The sequence below is a fragment of the Bombus fervidus genome, chromosome 6 (assembly GCF_041682495.2).
Source record: "Bombus fervidus isolate BK054 chromosome 6, iyBomFerv1, whole genome shotgun sequence".
NCBI lineage: Eukaryota > Metazoa > Arthropoda > Insecta > Hymenoptera > Apidae > Bombus > Bombus fervidus.
The window spans coordinates 1,889,627-1,910,551 of NC_091522.1; the positions used below are offsets into that span (position 1 = coordinate 1,889,627).

Consider the following 20,925-nt stretch of genomic DNA (forward strand, 5'->3'; position numbering starts at 1 on the left):
GTGCAATGTAAAATGAAGGATATGGGCAGATATCAGATATCGTATAAATGTGTGTTCTAAAATGGAGGATATATTGCACGTATAGACGGAAAGATGGTCGAGATGTACTTCTTCCAAGTTATTTTTTATATTGGTTAATGAATATGGATCAAACTTATAAGATTCTAACGAAGCATAAACTTTCTTTACGATTATATCGTTATAGTGAATATATTGATTCACTATACTTTAGTAATTCACTAAGCAATGTACGCACGTATTAATTGTCTAGTAATTAAATGAACATAATTTCTAGAATTAGCAGTCCCTTTATTGAAACTTCGATGGTGGAACTTGAAAGCTGAATATTTATTTCAGACGTACATACATAAAAATGTAAGTTAGATTTCATCTAAACAATTTTGTCATTTCTCTAAAATGAAATGTTCTATATTAAAGAATAGATAAGATCGTATTCTCATCTATTTTGTTTTTATGCAATTGTTATCTCTGACTAAATCTTATGTACATGAATTCATACGAATTCAGTATTCTGTACATTCTGTATGTTTATTAAACCCGATGTTTTCACTATGTTGCATATATACAGGATAATGTATATAGTACAATACACAGGCAACGTAGAACGAATAATTTTCAAAAAACTACCTTGACGTGAAACATATAAAACGTGAAACATCGTAAACAGCGGAATATTCGACGATATTCGAGAAAGGCTTTATTCTGAACACTTGTACAACGTGGCTTGCAAGAAGGTAGCTATACATATGTGTATGTAGCCGTTTCGATATTCAACGAACGATTCTAGCCAAAGTGTTCGCAATCGGTGTTTTCGACGCGGAGGTAGAACAAGGGGTTTGTCTCCGTCGGTGAAAGGTACTGGGGGCTTGTTTTTCCAAGTCTCTTTCAGAAAGAGGCCCGCCGGGCTTTTGCTCTTTCCCGCTACGTCCGTCGACTAATGGCCGTTCAGTCCGCTTGAAAGCTCCGGCCCATCGTTTCCAAGCCCGGGTATTGCAAGTCTACACGGCTACCATATCCATTTCTGCGCGTTGGTTGCTCGGTGCACGCGTTGCACACCTACAGAACCACCACCGATACGGCTTGTCTAACAATAATCGGGACTGCTTGCTTGCTTTGTCCGCGGCTACGGCGAGGAAATTGGTCAGAGAGGAAGATTGGCCGGCGTTAATCCCAAAAGTGGGAGTTCCGATTTCACGAATAGCACGTGGAAAATACGAGAATTTCGAGCAGCTGCGCGAACGTGCTCCCCGAGTCAAACATTCCCTGGTCTGCTCGTAAAACCGAAACGCTCGATCTCGAACCCCGGGGTCCCGCCGATTAGAAAAGCTTTAATGAAGTTTCTGATCCTAGGTTTGAGTTCAACGTACAGGTCACTTGGACGCGCAGCGTTTCGAAAAATCGCGAATCTCTATTTTTCATCTGTTGGACGTAAGATTTCAGCAATGTATGATATATTAAATCCATCACAAAACGCAATATACATAGATAGCGGCAAATGGAAGTATTGGTACGGCCTGGATTTTCATATAAAATTCTTTGTAAATCTGTAAAAGATATGATTCTCTATTAAATTTTTTTGTATAACACAACTGTCGGCTTTACAGTTTAAATATATCAAATATGAATCATGAATTTTTAAAATAGTCGTAAAGTATTGGCACAATTAAGATTTTGCAATATAAATTTATTATAAAATTTCATTTTATTTAAAGTTTCATTTTAGAGTTATAATAAAGATAAGAAAAATATATATAAAGCAGACTCGATTTTAAAACGCTCCTTGTTTCCACCGAAAAAAAACCCGAAAAAGATTACATAGAAAATTGAATTTATTATTACGTTTTACAAAGTAGTAATTTACTATATGTGATAATATTCGTCTGATGCATTTTTTCTCAAAGTTATTCACACGTAAAACGTAAAAAGCGACGTGAATTTGAACGATATTGCAGGCTTCGATATTGTTCTATTTTCTGTTTTCGTTGTAACCTTTTAACAAATCTTCAAACGCTCTATGTTCATATAACATCTTTTTCGTATTCCCATAGAACATTCGGGCAAAGTTTGGAAAAACCTGGAACGTCTTATATTACAAATTCTGCGTCCTAAATCCTATATTCCAAAGAAGATGAACGGAAAAAGTTGAGTGACCAACGTCTCAAATACCTCAGCCCATCTAAAGCCATTGATTTCTGGAATAGAAGTATCAGATCGAGTTTCTTTTCTCGGCGACATTGGTAGAAGAGAAATGAATAGAAATCTAGATGTGGAGGATTGACATCGCCACCGATGGAACTGGTTTTTCTATCGCGAGCGCGTACAAGCACTCCATCCATAAGTCGTGGAAAAATCCGCGAACAATCTGTCAAATACTCTTTGTACTTGTCCGCGTATGCGCATTCGAAGCCACACGCTTCGCCTCGATACGAAAATCCGCGGCATCGGTTTAACGTTTGTTGACACGAACACGTACACCAGACGTCAGGAAATGTACTCACTTTGCGGTGCAGGGGTGCGTGTTGCACGGCATCAGGGTCTTCTCTGGCTTGTTGTCCGGATCGCAATAACTGTCGTCTACCACGTTTTCGTCCGGACCGATCGTCTTGCACACCGCCATTGCGATCTTGAAACCTGACGGAAAACGGAAATCGTATTTCAACTTGTGACTGAAGGATGATAACTTGCAGAAGGAACGTTTTGCGAAAATATCGTGATCTTATCTGCTTCGTGATAGTCTTTTTCGCAGTTATCTTGGGAAATAAAAGTGGAGTAAGAATGTTGAGCAGCGATCGAAAGGCTGAGAATTATAGCGATGTACGCTGGTTCACTAAAATATTTATTTCAACACTAATATCATTGATAACTTCCATGTTCTATAAAATATTTTGAAATTTATTTATTAGCACTATAATGAGACACGACTGTCACGATCATATTGGTAAAATTTGAGACGAATCTGAATATAGGAATTATAAGATGTTCATCGCAAACGATATATTTAGTAAAAAGTTAGCATACAACGTGAATAACCATTGTAAATGTATAATATATATCACCGAACATTAATATTTATTGATATACTGGGTAATTAATTATTTAAATGCTTTAGAGATTCCTGCAGACGAGTATAGCTTAGAGGATTGCATTTGTATATTTCAGTTTTTCTTGTTCTTGCATGAATTTTTTCGTTTGCGAGATGGGACGTTTAAAATGATCATTTTAAATTACATCGACGATACGGTTTTCGTAAAGTGGAAAATAGTATAAAGATTTAAAGAGAATCCCACTACGTTTCTGAAATAGAGATTTATCGTTCGTGGCAAGATTTTGCTCTGCATTCGGCTAAATTTGGTCTCGTATATTTTCATAAAGAGACTTTTCAAGCGTCCATGAAAGATGAGGTTTCATTGAACGGGTATCGTTTCGATGATCTTTGTTCTACAAGTTTAACTATTTCACAATATTCTGCATAACATAGACAGCGCATACGTGGTTGAAAATAAAGTTTTCTACGACAAGTATTTAAACATTTTCGCCAGCTATTGTACATTTTGTCCCTTCTTTGACGAAACAACGAGGAAGGAAATTCTTCGAGTGTCAAGGAGGACAGCAATCTGAATGCAAAGCGTAACGTTATGATAGCAGGGAGAAATCAACTGGTCTAAGTAGCCGTTATTAATTTCGGCAAAAGTGCCGAGGAACGTTCGACGATTCGCGGGCTCAAAGTTCATTAGAATTCATTGCTCCCAGCGTCGATGTAAATGGACTACCTCCCGGTGAACTAATTGTAAGTGCTTCAACCGAATGAACTTCGTAACCAACCACTCACCTCCGCCGCATGATTTCGAGCAGGCGGATATCGATTCCAAACTCCACGAGTATCGCGATTGGCAGCTCGACCCGTTTCCGCCGCACACGCCGCACGAGTCCGTGTTCTTGTTGCTGCCGACTCGCAGGTCGCAGCCGACTTTCTGAAACAGAGATTACACCGCCTTCGTTAATAGAACTGTTCGTCGTTCTTTTACCAAATGTTTCTCTTTCGATTTACGTCTAGAAAGTTGCTTAATGTTATTCGTGCTGTGTGGAATTGACTGAAAATATTAATTTATAGGTTTATACTGTTGATAAAATCATGTTATCATGGACCTTTCTCTAGATTATTCTTATCGTCTTATCGTTCTTATCGTCTTTATTGAAACTGTTAATATTATTGGCGATGGTGTTCTTTCTTATATTTTTATGCGGGGTTAATAAATAATAAAGGTTAATAAAGAAATTACTCTGTCTAATGATGAAGTTAGCGTTCATAAAATGTTGTAACAGTGTTTTTAGAGTATAAGAAACACACCCATATAACGCGCGAGATAAATTTGGCAGAATTTTTTATAGAAGCTAATACTCATAAGTAAATTGCAGATATTTAAACTTATCAAAACATAGAGAATATGCAAAAATATATAAAGCGTTCAAGGTAAAGTAGTTGTTAGAAAATTTAGTACGTGTTTTCAGTTTTTTACTTATGTTCATAAAAATATAAATTTCCAAAAATATCCGCGGTCTAGATATAAAAAAATATAAAGATCTATTTCTTCTACATGAACTAATATAATTCACGTCGTTCATGTAACACTTCCTGTAGCATGAAACGTACATCTCGCGTTACATGATCAAGCCCCACAATATTTTCTTTTAATTATTTTCCGATAAATATTATGCAAATAAATGAATAAATCTGAACGTGGATAAATTTCGTCTGCATTTAGATTTCGGGGTTTAACGTGTAATCAAGTGGGTAACGACAAATAGTTAGTAAATCAGTACTTGAACTCTAAGGGTTCGTGCTAAGTCCCCGTTTTATACCAAGTAGAAGCATTGGTCCTGGAGGGCGCATAATCTAAAGACGATCCCGCGCTATGTCACGCACCCCTGGGAGCAACTTCGATTTGCAATAAACTAGAACTTTAACTCAGTCTCCTGATACCAGGTTGGTTGTAACGCGAAACAAATTTCGACTCGGTGATCCATAACATGTTTTGATCCAGAATTCTTCCTTTCCCCTCGAAAGAGGAAATAAGACACGTATACATCGCTCAACGACGTATACCTCTTATCCTGTCAAACATAAATAGAAGGCGGAACGGAACGATAGAAGGTGTCATGAAACTCGAGTACCCAGTGCTAAACCGTAAAAGATTAATCAATGAAACGAAAAGAAGGGCGGTGGATGTCACTCTGCATAATCTGAATGTGGTTGCCTGGTGCACAGTTCGAACGTCCAGTACAAATGCAGTAGCACCTTTCAGGAAGAGGGAAGAAGGAAGATGGAATAAGGAAGAGGGAAGAAGCAAGAGGAAAGAAGCAAGAGGGAAGAAGCAAGAGGGAAGAAGCAAGAGGGAAGAAGTAAGAGGGAAGAAGCAAGAGGGAAGAAGCAAGAGGAAGAAGGAGAAGAAGGAAAAGAAAAAGAAGAAGAAGAAGAAGAAAGGAAAAAAGAAGATGCGAACGAGAGAAGCTGACATCGATTCGTGACCTGGCTCGGACGGCAAACTGATTTGTCATTCAGGCGGCATGGAGGTTTGCTGCGAGGTCGGGAAGTACATTATTCATCCCTTATCCGGGCGAGAAGAGCGAACCAAACTGGTGGCAAAGATGTCAGGTGAAAGAGAGTCGAGACGAGGAAGGATATATGTAAATGGAATAGTGCGTAAAAAGGAGAGGCACGAGCCTAACGAGATCCTAACAACGATCGACTGCCACGGTGAGATGGGACGATCAAAGATTTTGTCAAGCCATATCAAAACATTTTCTTCGACCGTTTGTCTTCTTGTTGTATCGATCGAATTCTAAATAGTAACATATAGAGATACCCATATATTACTATTGAGGATAATTAGTGGATCGTTTTCTGCGTTATTCCAATTTTCATGTTTTCTCCATGTGTTTGTGTATTTCTTCTTAAGGATCGTCTAATATTGGCTAATATTCAATCGCAACAGCGATGCGGTAGAATTTTTCAAAAAATTCTGTCAATCCGCTGTCTTACTTAAGCGAAAGCTCGTGCAACGTTGCTAGCGTCTTTTCATCGGGAGCACGTTCGCCGTTCGCCAGCATTTAGAAACAGCATTTCCACTTTAGCGAGAATTCTTCGACAGTTGGAAGGTGCCGTTCCGTTCGCGAAATTCGCGTAGAAAGTAACTTTGGTGAATCATGTTTCTCGACGGGGAAAAAAAGATAAAAGGGAGAAGAGAGCAAAGTGAAACAAGGAAGGAAAACAAAATTTAAAGGAGAGAAATAAGGGAAGAAACGAGTAAAAGAGTAAAGGGAAGAACTTAAAGTCAGTGGAATTTATTCGCTCGCGCGAACTACGATTTAACGGAGCCACTGAATAGCATTACAACTTCTGTTTAAAAAAAGTGAAAGAAGAAAAAACATCGAACAGTCTGGAGAAATCGAATAGACCGCGTTCGCGATACCGCTAGGACGAATTGAGATTTAATTTTACACGAAGTCGGATTCGTTCCGCGACCTTTCTTCGCTCTATGCACCCATGCACCGCTGCACCGATGCACATGTGCATCCATTATATACTTGTATAGGAGGTCAGCCTCGAGTACACCGCTGGGAGTTCGAATAGAGTTTAAATCTGGGATACGCGATTTTAGCAACACGTCGAAACAACGTTCCTCGTTTTTTCCCTCTATTTTTGTTCCCTTTATTTTTCCCATTCTGACGGCTTGGCTGTTAACCCCGCTTACGAAATAGGATCTCGGGACTCGTTATTCAAAGAGCGGTTTTTTAATCGAGCGAACGCATGCCACAATACCAAGACTTGTAATTTTCTCTTTTTCTAACGGAAGCTTCAAATGGAAGCAAGTATCGTATACTTGTTATCATTTTAATGAAAAGATTTTAACGTATGCTACTTTCATATTGGACGCAGCATATCTGAGAGGAAGGAAAATTTCATGCAACTGTTTATTACGCGTGCTAAAAACACGTGTATCGCCAATTATGACACTTACTCGCACTACTTGCTAATTTGCTACACATTCATTAATACTTTATTAGCATTCGGGAAGGTGTTAATATGATTTTCAAGTGGCTCGAAGAAGAGAAAAGCTAGATAAAAACAAAGTTAGTAAATTGAAAATGACTCTTATTTCGAAACCCATTTTCAGCGTTTAAAAGATTCATAGAGATTCCCTTCTAGTTGCTGAATTTCAAACGATGTACGACGATTTTTAAACCCTGTCAGCGACAAATGTGAAAGGGATAGGTCACATGCGCACACGTGCCATATTCACATATACTTGTGCGCCCATGAGCACGCCACTGTGTCCACAGTACACGGGCGCGCGCGCGCGCGCGCGCAAACAGAACGGAAGAGACACACAATACGGGCGCTCAGGATTAGGTTTACTTTGCTCGAGAAGTGGAAACCTGCAGCGGAGCCCCGTAATTGAAGGATAGGACCATCGAAGCAACCGGTTATTTCTCTAGGTAAACAAGCCAAGAGAAACGGCCAGCCAGTCGCGTCGGGTGTGCGAAATGAAATATCGTGGAACTTAACGGCGCCCCGATCTTCATCTCCCCCTTTCTTTTTCTCTCGTAGTGCTGACTATACTCGCTCGATCCGTGCAAATAATACCTTTAAATCCAGTAAATATCTCGCCAATGGCCGTTTATGAGCTGCGAGAATATGAGTACTCATTTCGAAACACTAGTGGATTCTTTGCGTTCCATGGACGAACTTGCGAATAAATTAACTGTAATGGTGCTTTTTTTGATGGAAGTCGTTTGATAAACGTTAGTAAAGAAAAGACAGGCGATTATCTTCCGGCATCGTTATAGACTTTAATATACGTTACTAATATTCGGTAAAAGTAATCGGACATATTGGTCGAATTATGGTAAAAAGATATGAAATTTAGCATAGAATATAAATTAATGATAAATTAATAATTAGAGGCAATATTTACTACTTATGAAACTATCATACCGTAAATCTAAAATATCTACTAAAAAACGTGGCAATAATATATTTGACTAATTACTATACATGCATTTAATGTTTAAGTATCACTGGTTTAGAAGGCGTTCATTAATTTGAGTTATTATTTTAAAAAATTGATCGATTTGAAGATAAAGAATAAAGTTATAATCGCGAGTTTTATTACTGCATATCGTTGTTTAAAAATCAAAAGGTTTAATCGAATCATAATATACCGTCTCATACGTTAGTTATGATGACTGTAAAGAATAAAATCATCATTCTATAATTGAACAAACATATTGTCAAAAATAAGCAAATATCTAGAAATACTTTTGAAAGGCAATATAGATTGTTTAATATTTACCTATTACTCTTATAAAACAAAATAAAATCGCTCACAATTCTTCTTTTACCCTATCGTTAGATAACAAGATCCTGGTCGAAAGGTAAATCGACGATTTCCGCGACTTTCCGTCTCTCGGCTATTTCGTTACGTAAATTTGACTGGCGTTCAATTATTCAAACCGGCTTTCAAGGTTCCATTCGGCAGTCGGTACACCATCCACCGGAGTTAGCCCATTACGCTCAATACACCCTTTTCCCCGCCGCGAGTTTCCACCCTCATCGCTCCACTATCCCATCCAACCCCATCCCAGACCTTCTTTTCTCTACACTCGTTTCTGCCTTTTAACATAGTTTCCCGGAGAATGGGATTTTCCGGCTGCAGACGGACTCGATCACTTTGTCCGCCTTATTCTAGCCGGTTTCACTGAAACGATGGAATTTATCGCGGAACCACTGAACCGCTTATATATCGCTAATTTCTCCGTGTACCTATAAGCGCTAATTAAATAAAAACTATCGGAGAGTAGATGAAGAAACTAGGCAAGTAGAGACGATTCGAGAGTAAGTTTAAGAGGGTTTCAAGAAATAATTAACGGGATTTCATAGCGACGACAGTGGCGACGAAGTTGGAAGGACAATATCTAATCAGCAGACGGGTCCACGTAATTAAGCACTAACCGAGCTCCTGTAAACGCAAATCCTGGCCTTGCATTATTAAAGTGGCGGCCAGTTCCCTTCTCTCGCGTTGGACACGCTCGATAAGTGCGCGACGCTTTTGTCCTATCACGACTCATTAGAGTTTCTCTTCTATCCACGGAAATTCCTCCAATTGTTTCGTCTCGAGTGTTTCTCCACGTCTACGCTTGGATAGCTTGTAACGCAAATCGTCCGTTATATTATCGTACTCATGTTCCTGCATCTTTATTTGTACGTCCTAAATACACACGCATTTTATTGGTTTTGGTGCGTAATGGTTCATCATATATGTCTATTCTATATCGTATCCTCCACTTTTATTAATATCGGAAATATGTCTTAATACTACACGATTATAATATTCTACTTTTGGTATATACGTGGTGAATACACTCAATTATATGTGTATTAAATACACTTAATTCTGAGCCACATTCAGTATTTTAGTGCTTATTGGTTCATACTTGATAGGTTAAATTCGAAGGCTGTACATAATAATACAAACCTAACATATACGTATATGTACTATCATCATAATAATATATCTACGTTGATGTAGTTCTGTTGGATTAAGCTTTAAAAAATTTGAACGAAATCGGAACAAAACACAAAAATATATCAGTTTTGAAGTTAGGAATCTTTCTATATGAAACGTTAGAACAGAGAATGATACTATTCTTCGAATGCTATCAGAAAATGTAGAGATCGATAAAAGATGTTTCAGTGGCATGAAGCCACGTTGAATCTCCTTTTTGTTGAACACGTTACGGTTTAAAAAATTCTTATTGAAAATTTTCGGCTTTTTAATCAACGAAAGTTCTTCAAGAAAGAATTTCGTAACACGGCGATATCTTTAGACGAAGCAGGTCGATGGTGTTTAATTTGCTAGATGAAACGATAAACAACATCAATATTAGTGTACGTCACCTGGTGTTAGCGTTCTCAGACTTAAGACAGGCAGCGACTACTTAAGGGGTTAATCGACGAAAGTAGCCCTCTCTCGACGTGGCTTGCCTCTCGGTACACAAAGTCGTCAACGGTGTAAAGTAAGATCGAATTAACTTAATGGACGAGAAGTGCGGACATCTCGACGCACCCATGGTAAATATTGGTCGAAGACGGGCGGACAACGACGCCTCGTTAGCTCGCATTTCCCTCCGCCGAGGAAAAACGTGGTTGTATACAATCACATGGATTTAAAACCAAAAGTTATAAACATGTTTCGGACGAGCCGAGTACGAAGGAAAATACAGCAGAGAAGAGAGGGAGGGAGGGAGAGAGAGAGAGATTTAGACGAATAAAGGGCACACTGTATGCTCTACCTAAGTAAATTTCTCCGGTCACGAGTTTCCGCCGGAACTTTCTTCTTCCTTGCCAAGTTTCGACAAGGGATGCAGCAATTGCGACTTAATTCTTAACCGACGTTTTCAGCGTAATCTCGAGCCAAGGGCCGGGACTACGATCGCATATTTAAAAGTCTGATCTCTGCCTTTAATTAATTATGCGTTAGTCGGCACGCTTCTGAAATTTCTAGGCTGCGAATATAAATTAGGAAGTGGAAATCATTTTGAAACGAAAGACGAGACGCGGATGAACGGAAAGATAATGGTTGTTTGGTCGAATAAAAGCGACTATTTTTCTACTTTCTTTGGTGAAAATGTGGAGCTCGTTAAAAAATGCAAATATCTATTTAAATATGGAAATAATTCAAAAATGGCGTATGTTTTTTTTGCTTTACATCGTATTACAACCGGAATTTGGATCGTTCGTTTTTCGATAAATGTACCTCGATCTTTCGTTCTCTTTGTTGCATCGCGTTTCCAAAGTGCTTCAGAATATGTACGGTTTCGTGGAACGAAATCTAAAATCTCTCTGTACGAATTTCAAAGACATCCGTATCTCGCGTATAAACGAAGTCAGCTTTGAACGTAATAAGTATTGTTTGCACGCGCATTCACCTGCATGCACACGAGTATTTTAAACGCATATTAATGGCATGATAAAACTTGCAAATGAAACCTTCAAAATTTTATCGAGTTTCGCTACGAGCGTATGCAAAATTAAACGACCAGTAAAAACACTTTTTTTCTCTGTGTTCTCGCCGCTTCCGAGAAAAAGATCGGTATTTTATTTATAAGTGCTATCGGTGTCACGATTCGTTGCGGTATTTTGAAAATTATCGCTCTGATATTCCCTTGAAAATTGAATTGGTTATTCATCGAATCGGTCGATGTATATTGTAGACCGCGACTTTATATGTCTGACCAGTGATAGGCCTATATCACTGATCTCTATTCACGTCTATTTTTGAGGACTGACCAATGATAAAATCAACTGATTACCATTAATAAATTATATACACATACATATACGCTGTTTGTTAAATCAATCATTGTTATTGTATGTGTATATATCATTAATATATTATTAATTGAGTCACATATAGAAAATATATGTCGGGGCTACCATTATTTCCTTATCGATTAATTTAATTTATGTAGGATTAAACATAGAATAAGCCAGCATGCAGACAGAGTTTTAAGAGGTGAAACCATTTTTAACGTTACTCTATATACACTAATTATCAATGCCGGAGGAATCTTTAATTAACAATGGGAATAGCATTATTCATTGGCTACACTGAGTATCCATGAGTAAATAAGCTGTTTCAATATGTATATAAATGCATCGTATTTATGTTAAATATTGATATAGCACTCGCTAATGTTCCGCATAGCCTAAATAATATTCGAAGCGAGAACGTCATTGGTATCGTGAGATTATTGTAACGAAATATGATAAACAAACCCTCGTTACCGATTGTTTAATTCCCAAAACGCGTATACAGAGGTATTTTCATCGAACGAACGTAATGCTTAAAAAGTCAACCACGTTATTGACGCGATATAAACGTATCCGGACGAGTCCGTGATTATTTTCAGCGTAGTTCATCTGTTACGAAATTACACGACACGGGAGGATAATTTGTTTGCAATAAATTTAATAAAATATAATAAGCGTGCCGGGGTTGTCCATTATTGTTAATTAATTTAAAGATTGTAACGCGCATTCATTTAGTAACAAAACGAAGTTTTCATTTGGTCCGAACGAATTGCGTCAAATATTGACAGAGAATAAAACGATCGATAACAGAAATTTCTAATGTGCACGTCATTCGGATGGTTTGCGTTTATCGCGTCCTCTGACGAATCTCAATGATCTTAGACATCCTCTTGCACATTTCCACCGATATCGTTAACTGAACTTTATCAGTCACAAATTACTAACGCTAATAAATTATCTTGCGCAACAGTAACAAAGTAACAAGCTTAACAAGAAGACAAGTGAAGTTTTGCATACCAATTTTCTAAATTATAAGCTATTTAATTGTTCTGTTCTACGTAAAAAAAAAAAAAAAAAAAGAAAAAAGAAAAAATGAAAAAAACATAAAAAGACAAACGGAGTAATGGAAATTTATAACGTTAATTTAATAAAGTATAAATTACGATCTTCATCTTGTTTAAATTAACAATGATGCTGCGCGATTGATATTTATTCGCGGTCGATGCTACGAATTGCACAGTACAAAGTGCATACTTTTATCGTGCAAGATTATTCCTAAACTAATTCTGAGAATAATTTATATACTGTAATTTAACCACAGACATTTCTACAAGCAGTAGAACAACTCACCCGGTAACTTTCTTCTTAAATATTCATCGCAAGATTATTCTGAATTATTTACATAGACTTATTTTGACAAACCGAGTAAACCAATTAATTTCGTGAATTTCCCAAGTTGGCGTCAAAATGCTGATTGTTTTCTTGCTTCTTTTTTACGCTGCCGTTTCCGCCGTTCCTCGACCCTTCTTCCAGATATTTTTCAATTAATTCGTGTAATTGAATTTCTACCGCTACACTTTCATGCCGCGTTGCACTATGCTCGATTAAACGCGAGCCAGAAATCGCACTCGGGCGTGCGTAAAACACAAGATTGGATGGAGTGCGGTTTGGCAGGCTGAACTCGCAAACTTCCGTGCAAAGTACAAAATATGGCGCACCGGAAGGGATACTGACACGGCGCAAAAATTGCTCTCTCCCGGGAGATAAACGTTTCCGGTTACGCTGGCGCCAACTTCCTTCGAATCGAATGAACCACGACTCACTTATCAAATTGGATTCTAACTAAACGAAACTCTGTTGCTCTCTCTGTTTTACAGAGTAAAATTAACAAGCTGTACCGGACAACATTTTTCTTTGAAACAAATCTAATTATGACTTAAAAGAATATTAACAAATATTTCATTAACTTTATTCGAAAATGTTTGGTTCGAACTACATTACGAATATCAATTTAAGATATTTTATAGACAATTATTTACATAGCTATCACTCACACTGTAATACTGTAATAATTATTGTTTCTAGTAAGATAAAGTACGTGTACGTATTACGAATAAGCGATATATGTTTGTTGATTGTCTAATTTCAATGCTACCTCACAGCCAGAAACGTATTTAGAAAATTTGGAGAAAGGTTTATTCGAAGATGAAAATCTTCTAGAAATAAATCTATGATAAATCTATGAATTTTCACAGCAAACCAATAATACAATATTTTTCAAATCTCTAAGAAGGTGGCGAACATATACATATACATTTGCATGTTTAATATGTAACAGCGACATGAAATAGAAAAGAGAGGGATCGGCAATATAAAATTAATTAACAGCATATTCTTCCTCTGTGAAATGTAACATGGAAATTGTGACATGGAAAATGTGACTTACCGTTTTACTCCTGTACTCTTCAATATAAAAAAAGGAAATATAAAAAAGGATTTCCGACTCACCATGCATTCACCACTGATGCAAACATCCATGCTGTCATCAGCGTAGCACTTGGTGCCATCCTCTACCTTGTCCGCCAGCTGGACCACGATTGTTTCTTCGCTATCGAACTGCAAGGCGTCGGTGGCATCACGCGGCAAAGTCTTTTCGACGGACGATTCCTGTCTTAGCCGATTCCCGGTGTTCTCCAGCGATTGTTCGCCACGGCAGATCAAAGCACACGGTCTGCTTGGGTCGTAATGTGGATACCATTTCAGCAGTTGTCCACTATATGGCACGTCGTCAAACACGGCACATTGCTCCGCCCGGAAATCGTTCGGGTTCTCGCAGGGCTGCAATCAAAGGGCCAGATTTTCTTTTCGAATTCCACATTCTATTCACGTAGATAGAGCTGTTAATGTGATTTTTAAGGATTTTAATGTTTCGTGGATCATAATATAAAAGAAATGGTGTAGGGTATTAGATTTTTAGAGCACTCACTTTCGTCGCTATTTCTTTTACTTAGATTCTATAATTTCATGATATTAAAATAATTGTCCAAACTATTTAATGTAATTATCATTAAAAATATTTAATTGTCCGAAAGAAGAAGATAAACAATAGCACTATCGCAATTGCTTGGTTTAGACGTAAATTACTTTCCCAAGGAAGCATTGCTGTTAAATTTGCGTCGGAATGAAATAATTCCCGAATTATTTAGCTACAATGTGCCATCCAGTGTTTTACCGTTTTGGTAACAGTGTTATCCTGCTTTGGTTGTTCGTAAAGCCGTTAAACGAAGCGTGTCAGCCAGCCTAGAAATCGTTCAGAATTTTCACATGACTGAAAGCAAAGGCGCAGATTTCGACGGAGCACATCATTAACCAATTAGGTCGGACCGTTATCGGTGTTTCACGATGTCCACTTTGCAACGCAATCATGGCACGCTGATGTCCTCTTTAAGTCAACTCAACGATCGAATATTCTCGACAAAACGGTTGGAACTCCGTTTCTCATGTAACTCGCGAATTACCAACATTTCATTTGAAATTATTTAATCGTTGATCATATACGCTTTTATAGCGCTGCCAGCCAGTTTCTCATTGATTTTCCTCCCATTGTAAACGTTATTCCGTTCTGCACCATTTAATCGTTTTACGTTCAATTAACCGCGTTATCATTTCTTCTCTTTCAAAGAAATTAATAATAGCAGAAAGAGAACAAGATGGACCGGCGTGCGACAGTCGGATGAAAAATTAATTTATAAAAACGTGCGATCGTAAACGAGACGGCAGGTATTTGTAGCGGAAAACAAGATTAAAAGCAATAGGTGTTTCGTTCGCGTTTTGCGATGCTCGATCATTCTGATTCAACGATGAGTAAGTCAACAAATTTCACGGTACCGATCGCTAATTATCGTCGTAATTAACGGCCTGGTAATCAGATCGGCTATGACTCCAGGGCGTTCCGATTGTATGCACGTTTTTGCCGGCGTGTCGAGTTCACCTCGATCTACGACGAGCGAACAAGCCGCGATGTAAATTGACCAAAGCAAAGGGTTTATTACTGTTACCGTTCTGTTCGTTGTCTCCATTTTCCTAGTCATTCAACTAGAGAAGAATCCGGCCGGTCAATAATTAATCGTTTATTGGTTAACTGCCTTATGGAAAAACTATCGAGTGCCATTGCCTCTCTTTACAACAGAATATTTTATTCGTATTAGTCTATGAAGCAAAAAATAAATAAATCTTATCTGATACAATAAACAGGGCTATAATAATGACTTAAACAACTTGATATTATTTTAGTAATTGTGTGAATTGATATACATACATATGTGTAAACACAGGGCTACACTGTATCAAGTTTGATCAACGAAATAATTTGTCATTTTTAAAATCATTCTATACATTTGTTTCTCTTATGTATCTTTTAGCGTGATTTTCACACTCATTGTGGATAGCAGATCAAAGAAATTATCTTCGATGTTCATATCTTAAAGGAAACGTCGATAACAGCTTTACACTATTATAAACTATCGGATATATTCCCAAGATAATCAAGTTATTCATCGATAGATCCTAACGCAATGAGGAGTTTCAGATTCGATGTAAATACGGAACCAAGTTGCATTTCATGCATCTCGAATTACAAACTACAAACAAAGTTAACACTAGGTTTTCTGATACAAATATCAATTTGGAATAAAATAACGAATTGAAATACGCATTAACTCGTAACTTTTGAATAATCATACACAGACTGTTCATTCAGACTGTTCAATAAGCTTAAATATTCAGCGAGATCATCTTTATTATATTTTCAAGATATACGCTCACGTTGTATATAATTTTTTGCTAGATATATATTCGCAATAAATATCCTGCAATTCCTGTATACATTTTCAGATTGTTTTTACATTTTATTAACATAGTTATAATAGTCGCATCTCGTTAGTGCTAATGAAATTTCAAGATGTTTTATACGGACATAATTTAATATGGACATAACAATTTTCTATGGTAAGTGCCGAAATACTTTCGTGAATCATTGTATACATGTTCACCTGACAGGAGGAAACAGTTATTAATTTTCGTTGGATGGGACGATTCATGGCGAGACGATCGTTTTCGAGGAAAAATGATATTAAATTTTGTTTCAATCACTTATTAGGTTCGACAAAAATCCACCATATGGGCAGTGAAGTGCAGAACGTGGAGCATTGGCCTACTGGCGACTCGTCTGCTGGCACTATGTTTCGCTGTTGACAGAGCACCGGTCGATTTCGAACAACGGGGACATCAAAGTTCCGTATTACTTTCCGTGTTCTAACGAAGCTGATTAACAACGGTGCCAATGGTAATTAATTAACGCACCACGCCAACTGTAATTTAGTTAGAACAGCTTCCAGTTATTTCTGTCGTGATTACGTAGTTGCTCCTTTCTTTCAATATACCGAATAAATTGCAAACTGTGCTTCCAGCTTAGTTATAATTCTGTTTTTAAAAATTTCTAACCCTGGAATTTAAAAAAGATAACAAATTTCTACTACTACTACTACTACTACTACTACTACCACTAAAATTCGATTCCTGACAATGTCAGAGAGATTACATTCGATTAATTGATCATTCATCCAGCAAGTACGAAAATTACGTTCCATATCGTTTCGTCCTCTTATCCTTTTAATTCCTTTTATCATCTATGGTCAAGATGAAACGAGTACAGACGATGTGATAGTTGAAAACTCCACCGTCGCTTATAAATATTACGACATTTACGAAAAGTTCAATAAGCGTGAGAAATCATTAGAACGACAGATTGAAAGACTAGCACAATTCTTCCCTGATGGAATTGAATATTTTACGCGCGAAATATCCATGTCATTTGTTTTTTATTTTATTTAATCATTTCATCCAGTTACCAGCGAACCAACAATTTAATCCGCATCCGATCCAATCCTCTGTTTTGATAAAAAAAAAAAAAAAAAAAAAAAAAGAAGAAGGAAAAAAGACAAAACCTTAATAATCTCTATTAAATACCCCTGTCATTATATTATATTAACAAGTTTAATTGAACACGGCGAATTTTGCGAAATAACCTTTCCCAACGATGTCATTTATGGATCGACTTGGAATTTATTCAACGAACAATGATATTCGATTGTTGAATGGCATGAATGAAAAATGTCATTGGATTGTTATCATCGGTACATGGGTTGTCGTGGGATGGGAAGTCTTTTTTCTTCGAATACACCGGAATCTGTGTCGTACAGGCGCACCACTGGCTTCTGTATTTTTTGCTAGTTTAGTTTTCCGCGGAAATCCCGCTCGTTTTATTTCACCCTTTACATTTGTCTCTCGCCACCTCACTTTCACCCATCTGCGTCGCGTCTCGTTTCCGCCTACAGCTTCCTCGCGGAACATCGTCGAATTATTCAGCGATCCATCATTTCCCCTATCCGGAATGCAAAACACTACTTACGGGACACCTGTTACTGGCCGACTACCATCTACCGATAAAAAATTTGATGCAACGTTGAGAAAAAAGATTCCTGATACTAGATTATGCAGCGTACGTTCGATGATCGTGGTACGAGGCGTAAACAGGCAATTTTTTGTGCAAATAATTGCAAACAAAGTGCAAGATAATTGCTTTTCCAGCACACCTGCGTAGTATAATCTATTCATGGATTAAAGAGTTATTAACGAAATTATTATATGAGGAATGTTTTATCTAACTCCCTATATTCTTTATTTATCTCAACATTCATCTGATTATATTGATATTTTGTTTCCTATAGAGAAAGACAATTTATATATATAGTGAAATTGTTTCTAATTTGAAAAATAAGCAATTCTGTACAAGAATTTTTTTCATCGCTTTGATGTCTAAAATCCTAGATGATCCTGTAAATATATCCCATCATATATTGTGACATTCTGTGCAAAAACCGTTTTATCTAATACTTTATATTCTCCATTTATTTTAATATTCTTCCGATTATATCTCTATCGTGTTTACTATACAGGAAAGGTAATTTGCCTGCTTATCTCAACAGTCTTTAGGATACTGTCACGGTTATATTATACGTACTTTGCCGGACGAATTTTATTTCGAGACAGTTTTGCATTCACAGGAAACAAACGGAAATCGTTTTTGTATTACAAAGGAGATCTCTTTATCTGTGAAACAGACAGCGGAGTATACTACTCGCGGATTAAATATAGTACACGAACGTTATCCATGAATACTGTACACGTTATCTTTCATCTGTTATTTCAAAGAATTTCCGGCCACGGAGGGCATTGTTATTTAGCCGCGTCAGTAAAAGTAATTTTCACCAAGTGAAAAGAGGGTGACAAAGCCTACTCCTTCCAGGCGACCATTTTTCCTGCGTTCACGCAGACACACTAACACCATTTCACCCCTCAATCCCTCGCGACGCTTTAAATTCTTAATCCTCTCAGGATTATATCACAATTATGGCAATGGGATTCCTTCGCTGTTAACCCGTGTTAACACACTATTATCATCGTCGTCGTGATAATTATTAAATACAAGCAGGTCTTGACGAGATAGAGTTTCAGACTCGCGGGCTGCGATTCAAAATCAAAAGATTGACTTCTCTTGCACGTTAGCATTGATCAAATTTACATACAATTAATTTATCTTGGTCTTAAAATCAGTCCTTTTCCGTTAATCCTGTCACGTCCTTTTGTTTATTTTATCAAGGACCAATCAGTGAAACGATTCGTAAAAGATGCGTAAATGTATTTAAAAATGCGAATAATGTATCTTACATATTGGGTTGTTCGGAAAGTTGGTTCCGATTTTTAAGGAAAATTCAAATGCTGCACATTAAAATTTCGATATACATTTATTGAATTATATTGGTACCATTTTCTTCCAAGGCCCTTTTTCGGCTTTCACACGACTTGAATATTACAGCCTTCCAAAGCCTCTTTGGTTTTTCGGCGAAAAACTTTTAAAACAGTTAGTGTTCTTGCCATAAATAGGTGAAAATCTGAGGTTGCAATGTCTGGTGAATACGGTGAGTGAGGTAAGATATCCCAACCAAGCTCCAACAGCTTTTGTTTTAATCCTAGCGAACCACTTCCGCACAGTTCTTTCAGCTATAATACCGGAAACAGCGTGTAGTCTTGTTTCCGATAAAATAAAAGCATCAAATGCCTATAATGCATTTTGTTTCCTTCCGTATTTAAGAGCGTATAAAACTAACAGAAATTAACGTATCCTAACCAAACATTTTTCTAAAGATATCTGAAATATCACCTTTTAGAATATGTACACATGCCATTTGTTTTCAATCATTCTGATATATTCTCAGATCTGTCGCAATGTCATCCAGTGAAAATCGGCACGAACTTTCCGAATAACCCTCAATAATATCTTATCGCGCTATAATAAATATATTAGACATTAGAATGTTAAAAAAAGAAATAATTTATCATAATGTTGTGAATATTTTAACTTCTTCGAGGTTCATAAACTAGCAGAATAGGAGATAGGAGACTTAACAGTGACGAGAAAGATGTAAGATAAATCCTCGAAATTATTATAAATTTGTTTGACAATCTATTGTAATGAATGAATATAACGAGTAAATTGTACAATGTGAATAAGAAAACTGTAAACAAAATATCGTTTCGTTAATAGATTAACCTCTTGCCTTGCTATTGTCTTACAAACATAATCCTTATCGGTATTATATTCAATATTAGATGACAGGTAAAAAAGTTATTATTTATATGCAACAAAAGATCGCATAGGATGAAATTTTGCTCATAATAGCCAGTAAGGATTGAACAGATTTTTCCCATCTATCATAATATTCTCTGCCGCCTACACTTTCGGTACTTACACTCTCCGTATGAACTTTATTAGCGGCAGTCACAAGATTAGAGGATAAACACTTGAGATCCGAGACTTTTTTCTACAAGACAACCGACGACGACGTCGCCGGAAATGTATTAGCCATTGTTTCCGGCGCAGCCACCGTAATCGGCTAAAACGTCTGGCAAATGCCTGGCGGCGTTTTGAGGAAACGATGGATGTAGAAACGTTCTCGCGTAATGAGTAGTTGAGATTCCTTGTTAAGGAGCGTCTCAACTCTGTAGTGCGGCTTTCGCGGTTCCAAACCCGGTTTCACCGTTTCGCATAGTTTCTTCCTCTTCTATGTTTCGCCCTGAGCAACTGCCCGCTAGTCTCTAGATCAACTCCTCAGTCTCGCTATTGGAAGGTTACGATGTAGTCTTCGCTACACTATACTCGTTCAGGAGACCAACGGCCGTGTATCTGTTCGCCATATATCATGCATCCCGTTTCTGGCCTTGGTTATACAGAATACATATGCACGTACGTATATTGTACCCGAAAACATTCATGCTTGAATAATTTTAAGGCTGGATTAAAAATTGAAAGGAAGGAGACCGGGAGAGTTTCCTCGGGTACGGTAGAAACCGTCGAAAGAATAAGGAAAGGCTAAGAGGATCGACGAAAAGGTGGCTCACGTTTAATGTTT

At 37.4% G+C, this 20,925-nt stretch overlaps 1 protein-coding gene across 2 annotated transcripts in view; it reads right to left on the minus strand.

The window, feature by feature from the left end:
* Nolo (ADAMTS-like no long nerve cord) overlaps positions 1-20,925 on the minus strand; it is a 235,344-nt gene that overhangs the window by 26,898 nt on the left and 187,521 nt on the right. For both annotated transcript variants that reach the window (XM_072005441.1, XM_072005440.1), the window contains exons 6-8: positions 13,904-14,233; positions 3,851-3,992; positions 2,520-2,652 (exon numbers count right to left, since the gene is read on the minus strand). In XM_072005441.1, coding sequence (XP_071861542.1) covers positions 2,520-2,652; positions 3,851-3,992; positions 13,904-14,233 — 605 coding nt within the window. The remainder of the gene's footprint in view (positions 1-2,519; positions 2,653-3,850; positions 3,993-13,903; positions 14,234-20,925) is intronic.